General features: G+C 32.7%; 2 protein-coding genes across 2 annotated transcripts; one reads left to right on the forward strand and one right to left on the reverse strand.

Moving 5' to 3' along the window:
- On the forward strand, positions 1-757 carry LOC120070815 (uncharacterized). Its single transcript, XM_039022699.2, has one exon. The coding sequence runs from the start codon at positions 154-156 to the stop codon at positions 523-525; it is 372 nt and encodes a 123-aa protein (XP_038878627.1). The 5' UTR covers positions 1-153; the 3' UTR covers positions 526-757.
- Positions 758-3,831: 3,074 nt separating this feature from the next.
- Positions 3,832-7,305, reverse strand: LOC120070706 (IQ domain-containing protein IQM5-like). The gene is made up of 7 exons (XM_039022551.2): positions 6,355-7,305; positions 6,186-6,251; positions 5,801-5,889; positions 5,623-5,710; positions 5,275-5,505; positions 4,610-4,711; positions 3,832-4,498 (listed from the first exon to the last, which is right to left on the reverse strand). Exons 1-7 carry the CDS (start codon positions 6,925-6,927, stop codon positions 4,049-4,051), a joined length of 1,599 nt encoding a protein of 532 aa, XP_038878479.1. The 5' UTR covers positions 6,928-7,305; the 3' UTR covers positions 3,832-4,048.
- Positions 7,306-7,626: the final 321 nt, after the last annotated feature.

Here is a 7,626-nt window from a genome sequence, read left to right on the forward strand (position 1 = left end):
CCCTCGAGGGTTCCATTTCGATTTTCGATCCCTTTCAGAAAAATCTTGTAAACCCCTTTCGATTCCACCTCCCCTGTTTTCACACCTCCACTTTCATAAGCTGAATTTTTGAACAAACAGACCGAGCTCTTCGATTGTATCGAAGCTCAAACAATGGCGGATTTCAACTCCAAATCATACCCAGATGGAAGAATGCAGATTCAAACCTACCATGGAAACGAATCAAGAACAACCAATGGTTCTGGTGTGATGGGTATGCAAGATTTTCGTTGTTACAGTGCTTCCTATGCTTCTTCTGCAAACCCAAATCAAACCCAGATGGGTAACGATTTGAAGCTCAAGAAAGGGAAATCTACGAACGGATTTTCATCCAAGAGCTGGAGTTTCAACGATCCGGAGATGCAGAGAAAAAGAAGAGTTGCTAGCTACAAAGTTTATACTGTGGAAGGCAAAGTCAAAGGGTCTATAAGAAAAAGCTTCCGATGGCTCAAAGAAAGATGCTCTCGAGTTGTCTATGGATGGTAGTGAAGCCAGCGCCTTAAATTGGTACAAGATTTTTCTTCCACTCTTTGTTTGATTGATTAGCCTGTAGTTCTGAAATCCAAGAATCTGGTTCTTGATGTTATGAATGATTTTGAATCTCTTTGAATGTGTAACTACTGTTGGAAGTATAGAATTCTTCTTTCCCTTACTTTTCCAATGGATTGGGGATGATGGTTTTATGAGTAGATATGGATTGATTGTGTTCTTGTATCAATGTTCTACTTGCTGAAACTCAATTTAGAGTCAGTCTATTCTTAGAAACCAAACAATTGTTGTCTTCATGATTTCTGGTTTTCCAGTTTAAGAATTTGAATATAGATATTAGATCACCAATTGACCAAACAATCTAACGCGGTTGTGGTCTTGAAATATATAGAACCAATAAGAGGAAATCAATATTAATTGGAGAGAAAATAACATTGTAAGGTTTGAACATTGGATTTCCTTGACTTTGTACTTTGATATCATATTAAATCACTAGTTGACCCGAAAACATAAGTTCATGAATGAAGGTAAATTTAACATTATATCAACACTCCTTACCACTTGAATCTACAATGATGGGTCTGATAAGAATTGTCTTGAGTTCAGTTTTGTTATATGAAACAACTTGTTGTAAAAACATGTCTCTTATTTGTTTGTTTAGTTGTGATTCTGTTTCCTTTTCACCTATATATCTGGAAATAGTGCCTCATCCTCTTTAAGACTTTGAAGCATTAGTTATACAACTGCCTTTCTCAACTCTCTAAATGAAACCTGTTTGGTGAGGAGACCGATATCAGTGCCCCTTTCCTTTGAGCTTTGGATCCCTTCTCTGCTGCTCCTCATGAATCACAAACTTTTTTGTGCTCTCTCTCTGTCCTTTAGATTCTTTTTGTGATTAATCTTGCTTCCTTTTTTGGATTTGCTCGATGAGAGATTGAACCTCCAAGGGGTTTATAATATAAGTACTCTGCCAATTGAGCCAGTATACGTAGGGTGGGGGATCGAGCCTTTCAACGGCTGTTGTTGTTTCTGGATTTGCTCCTTCCATCATATTTTGTATCAATATTTTTTTGGCGTTTACAAGTGTTGTAGGTATCTTTTGTCTGTTCTCCTCTTTTCTTTCCCTTGATTGGCAAAAAGGATATGGCAATTCAGTCACTTGGGGATGAGAATAATGTAGGTTTTTTTTAGGCAAAATAATGTAAGTTTCAATTCTGCCATACTTGTCTTCTTTTCTTGATTTTGGTTTTCTTTACTATAACATAATCATTTTTCAATTATTTGATTGGCCAAAAAGATGCATCTAGTGGTTAGTTGAAAACAAAAATTTGAAAAGGATGGATTTAATGAAAAACATAGTTAGATCCTAGTATTTGTCGAGGCTCCGTTTGGGATTGTTGTAGTGTAATGTTTAAAATAATTGCTAATAGTTGTGTTTTTAGAAAAATCAGCTGTAAAAAAAAAAAAAAAAAAAAAAAGTAAAATAGTGTTTGGTAAATTTCCGCTTAAACTTGAAAAAATATGTTAAGGTGTTTGGTAAATAAATACAAAAACATCTTATCGTCAATATAATAGTTAAAATGGATTTATAATAAACTTTTTATAATTTTTTTTTTTGTAATTTAAAATTTTAAATAATTTTTTGTATGATAAATTTTGTTTGTTATAGATTAATTTTTAAATAATAAGAAAAATAACTTTATTTTAAAAAAATGAATATAATATACTTTTAAAAAAAAATGATGCATTTAACTCATAAAAATAAAAAATAGATTTGATTAGGTGAAAAATAGATAAATATATAAAATAAATTTTAAAAGTATAAGATTGAAAACTAAATATTAGTTAAGAATTTTTACTTGATTTTTGGAGAAACTAAAAGCTAAAAGAATACCACTTTTAAAGTCAATATGAAATAAACATGTCTTTAAAAGTGATTTTAACCAATTTAATTTAAATATGTTTTACCAAATTCAAAAAAGGGTTAAAATCTAATGCAATGCCAAACGTAACATTGGAAACTATATCTCAATTATTATTATTATTATTTTTTTTTACAATATATGAGGTGTGAGAATCAAACCTTTGACTTCGATGTTATAGTACATGCATTATGTAAGTTGAGTTATGCTTATTTGACACTATTAAAACTAAATTTAATATTTGAGTTCATAGTCATTTTAAATTAACTAATAGACATTGACGTTTATGGCTGGAAATGTTTATATTTAAAGAACAATTATGTGTAAAATCTTGAAATTGAGGGACTAATTTAAAATAAAACTCAAATGTTATGGGTAAAATTATAACTTTCTGAAACTTGAGGACTAATTTGAAATCAAAATCAAAATTTGGACTAAATATATAATATTTTTAAATCTAGAGAACAAATAAAAACTAAACCCAAAATTTAAGGACTATAAATATGTTTTCTTTTTCCTATAAAATATTATACGTATAAAAAAAATTAAAATATCAAAATGAAGTTTTGCATTTTAAAACCTCCCAGCTTTGAAGCTTCTCTTTTACAATACAACACGCTTTCTTTCTTTTTTACCTTTCCAATGAAATCATGTGTTTTTAGTTTTATTGTCGGCCAAATGTTCTAAAGGTAATTGTAGAACAAATACATTGTTAAAAAGTAATGTTTCTGTCAAAATCTGGTTATGAAAAAACATATCTAGCCCTTACGTGATAGTAACGGAAAATTTGTAATTCACGAAAGACATGACCTATAAAAAAAATCTTGAGTACATGTGTAGTACTTGTCACAATGTGTCCCAATGCCCTTAATGTTTAAGTTTGTAAAGGCTTTTAGTTATAGCAAGAGTTTTAAAAATAAGAATGAACTGACTTTGTTATAAAAATAAGAATGAATTTACTTCTTCTAAAATCATAATGATGTATTTATAATGAAATTTTGACTTGTGGCATCCATATGAAGTTCTTAGAATCATATTAAGTTAACTTTCAAGCTAAATGGGTCATAACATGCATTTAGCATGCTTCATTCATTAAATGGGGAGCCTTGACCTCATCCCTAACCCAGGTCGAGGCTAAGCATATGAATTTGAACCTTGACTCGAACTTCCCTCTTCCCATGCTTAACTCAACCCTAGGGTGTGATTTTTTTGCACGAATTTCGTCATTTTCTTAATCGGGTAATTTGTAAACTCCATAAAGTTGATTATGTGATGTCCATTGGTCCAAATCTACCCATAACATATATGGTGCCAGTTCAAATTTTGGAAATGATTGATTAAAACAGTTTCTTAATACAAAATAAAAAGGTTATTAAACGCATTTAAATTAATCAAAAGTATATAATTTCCTTTCAACTTTATTCTTTTTTACAATAAGAATTTATGTAAAGAACAAAATAACGCTATAACCTCGAGCCAAATCAAATTACTCTTTGGCTCTCAATTACCCCCTCTACCCAAAAAAACAAAAAAAGTAAAAAGAAAAAAAAACAACGAAGGAATTAAAAAATTGGGTTAACCATTTCCACCTATTGGGCTTAATTAGCCGTAGGGATTGGAGTTCTTGGGCTGGGGTGGCCCATATAAGCCAGCCTTGGTGAGAGCCTAATTTTTGGGCTTGGACGTGGAGAAGGAATCGGCCCATAATTAACCAACGGCCCAGGGCCCACTCGAGGCGATAAATTGACATGTTCCAGTGCTCTCGTTTGTAGCTCAGCTGGGTAGTCCCGGACGCACCCGATCCTAGGCCCAGCTCCTGTCGACCATTTGCACGACAATCGTTTCGACATGTCGAATTTTCTCGCCATGTCGTCTTTCTTTTGAGCTACCGGCGGCACGGTTACTGTCATCTTTTTCTCTTCTGAATCAATGGGAACCGTTGATTTGGGTTCTTCTAACGGTGTAGATTTGAAGGAATCTTCTCGTGATTTTGGTTTCTCTTCCTGATCGACGGCTTTGTATTGACTGTCATCGTCAATTGCACACAGCTGGGGGAGAATAAAAATATTCCAATATTAGTTTTCAATTTTTGTTTTTTATTATTTCAAAAGGGGTAATTTAAAAGTTTTATTATTGATTAAAGGGAATAAGAGATTTACCTTCACATTGGTGAGATCTACATGGTTTTCTTTAAGGAAGCTGAGGAATTCATTGAAATTGGCTTCTGTTGGGTGATAATGACCACTGTATGGCCAAATTGCCTAAAAAAAACAAAGGAAAAAAAAGTCAAATATCATTACTATCCCATTTTAATTTAGAGGAAGATTTCAAAATTACCTATCTACATGTTATCATAATTTTAAAAATATCTAATAAGTTACATATAAAATTTAAAATGTAAAGATTTATCAAACACGTTAGATCCAAATTTAGTTTGACTCAAATTATAAAAATAAGGAAAACTATGCCCTTTGACAATCATGAATCTCACCATCGTGAATTGATGAGATTCCAAGCACGATTTCACTATCCGAGGAAAGTCATAAAATTGCAAATTTTTTGTATTTGCCAAAATTTTATATTTGTATAAAAGTCACGATGCACCTTGAAATCATATTGGTATATTCATGATGGATGTGAACCCGCTATTGAGAATGAGTTTTTAGGAAAATTTAACTTTGGATGGTGCTTTGTGACGGTAACCAAAATGTCGGTTTTTATTATTTTTAGAATCTAAATGATTTGGCATTAGCTAAACTAAATTTAGGTATATATATAATTAAACTAATATGCTGAATAGTAAAGGATGGCTTGAGATTGGTACCTGAATGGCACCATTATGGGCGACTAATCTGCCGGCGGCGGTGGTGGCGGCGCCGGAGAGGAAACTTGAATGTTGAAATTGACCTTTCTTTTTTTGGCCAACATATAAGGATCTTGTAGTGCTCAAAACAAATATCCATTTTGAGCCTTCTTTTGTTTCCACTATACTTCCACTTTGCTTGTAAACCAGCTTCCCATTTTCCACTATTACTTCATAAGCTTCTCTTTCTTTCTAAAAAAAATATTAAAATCAAAATCAAAATCAAAATCAAAATCAAATCTTTTTTGTAAAAAATTGAATTCTTCGGAACCAAAAACTAAAACTAAAAATAAATATATAAAAACTCACTGGTCCTAAATATTTGATGCATTGCTTTTGTAGAGTTGCCCTTGGACATTTCTCTAGGCTTATTTCTTTGCCATCTCCAATATCCAACCTATATTTTTGCAAATCAAGGATTGTTAATACATGGGTTTGGATTAAAATTGTGTATTTTTCAAGTAATTTGAAAAAAAAGTTAACTTACCAGTAAAAGAATGGTTGATTGCTCTCACTCACGAACCATACGTCGTAGTACAAGTGTAAATTGTGGCCATAGCGATGACGTGGATCAATCTGTAACATAAAAGAAATAATGCAAAAGTGTAAGAGCGCAGTTAAGTCTCAAAATCCTGATATTTGTTGTAGTTTAAGGAAACTTAGACAAATGTAAATTATAGAAGAACTTTAAAATTTTTAAATTAAGACAAACTTATTGTCATCTCCTTTTTATTATTGAAATCTTTGTCGGTGGCCTAGCACATTAGCTGATTCCATCATCTGAATTCACTAACATCTGTAATTTCCAATATTACCCCTACTTCAAAATTTAAAAGAATGGCAAAATTTTGGTGCAAAATTCAAGAACTTACAGCTTCAAGCCAGTGCTGAAGAGCCAATTTTTGAGCCTTTTCGTCCTTACTTAAACCCTTTCCCACCTAAAACCAAAAAAACAGGAACAGTATAAACATTTTAGGCCTTCAAAATAATGAATATAAAAATTTTAATTTAATTTAATTTTTTTTTTTAAGAAAAACCCACCTTGGCCGCTCTGGTTCTGGCCCTGGCCCACCGCGAGACGGCGGTTTCCGGCTTTTCGATATTAAAAAACGAAACAGAGCTTCGTTTCAAATTCGCAAAATCAATGGCTTTCCACCACAATTCTTCAACCACCACCGCACAATCCGCAAGGTTCCTTCTCGTTCTATAACTTTTGTAAACCTTCTGCAGCTTCACCGCCGCCGCATCAAGCTCGGTCACCGGTCTAGGAGAGTACATAATCGCCGGCTCCGGCAAGGAAACCCCCGGAGTCTCCGATCCTCCATTTTTCCCAGCGGAAACTGAGAAACTGAAACCCGCATCTTCAACAAGCGACTTAAACGAGAGATTCGTTTCAAGAATCACTTTCTCTGGTTTATTCCCTTTCAAACTATTTGGTTTGCTTCTGGTTACTCTGTTTTTGATCGGTTCTTGGTCTGTAATTTTGAAGCTGTTAGATTTCAAAAACAGAGCTGTATCTCTAGCAGAGAAACTTGGATTTTTGCGTATGATGAACAAGCCTTGGTCTATAATTTCCTTCCAGGCAGAAAGGAGAAGTGAAAGGGATAAACCCATGGATCAAAACCCAGAAACTAAATTAAACAGAATCAAAATGGAGTTTGGTTAGGTTGGATTTGAAGTTTAAGATGAGGGAGATTTGTTGTGAAGAACTCTGTTTTTATAGTGGAAGAAAAAACAGAGAGATGAGACTTGAGAGGGTGAAATGAAAATCAAAGGCACGAGTTTGTGGGTTTGTTTTGAATGATTCAAAGAAGTTTGAATCGGGGAATGTGAACAATGAAATGGGATTATTTTGATTTTGGGGATTTGAAAACAGAAAAAGGATTTTAGGGTATTTATAAAGTTGAAGATGAAGAGAGTGAAGAAGGAAAAGAGAAGCATGGTCAAACAAAGTATGCCTAAAAAACTGAAACCAAGCTTCCATGAAAAAACACACATTACATTATACTGACGTTTATGTAACTTCTCTGTCGATTTTTCTAATTATTATTATTTTTTTAAAAAAAAATGAATTTAAAGGGTTTATTTGATAGATTGGCAAAAAATTGGGTTAAAATGTTAATTGACTTTTTTCTTTTTTAATAAGGTTTTTTTTTCAAACTTTTTTTATTTGAATACTTTCTTTTCCTTCTTTTCTCTCTCAATTCTCCTTGTCCTTCTCTTCTCTTAAAATTTCTCACTTCTCTGCATTTCGTCTTCGGTAACCATAAAAACGAACTAAGTTATTTCTTTTTTCTCGGACAACATGTAATA

The sequence above is a fragment of the Benincasa hispida genome, chromosome 2 (genome assembly GCF_027475165.1).
Source record: "Benincasa hispida cultivar pf3 chromosome 2, pf3_genome.v1.1, whole genome shotgun sequence".
NCBI classification, from domain to species: domain Eukaryota; kingdom Viridiplantae; phylum Streptophyta; class Magnoliopsida; order Cucurbitales; family Cucurbitaceae; genus Benincasa; species Benincasa hispida.

Excerpts from the sequence above, each read along its gene's own strand:
- LOC120070815 (XM_039022699.2), top strand. The coding sequence starts at position 154 with ATGGCGGATTTCAACTCCAAATCATACCCAGATGGAAGAATGCAGATT.
- LOC120070706 (XM_039022551.2), bottom strand. The coding sequence starts at position 6,927 with ATGGGTTTATCCCTTTCACTTCTCCTTTCTGCCTGGAAGGAAATTATA. Across the intron at positions 6,252-6,354 it reads CCAGAACCAGAGCGGCCAAG|GTGGGAAAGGGTTTAAGTAA; the intron begins GTGGGTTTTTCT and ends TTTTGGTTTTAG. Across the intron at positions 5,711-5,800 it reads AATCAACCATTCTTTTACTG|GTTGGATATTGGAGATGGCA; the intron begins GTAAGTTAACTT and ends GCAAAAATATAG.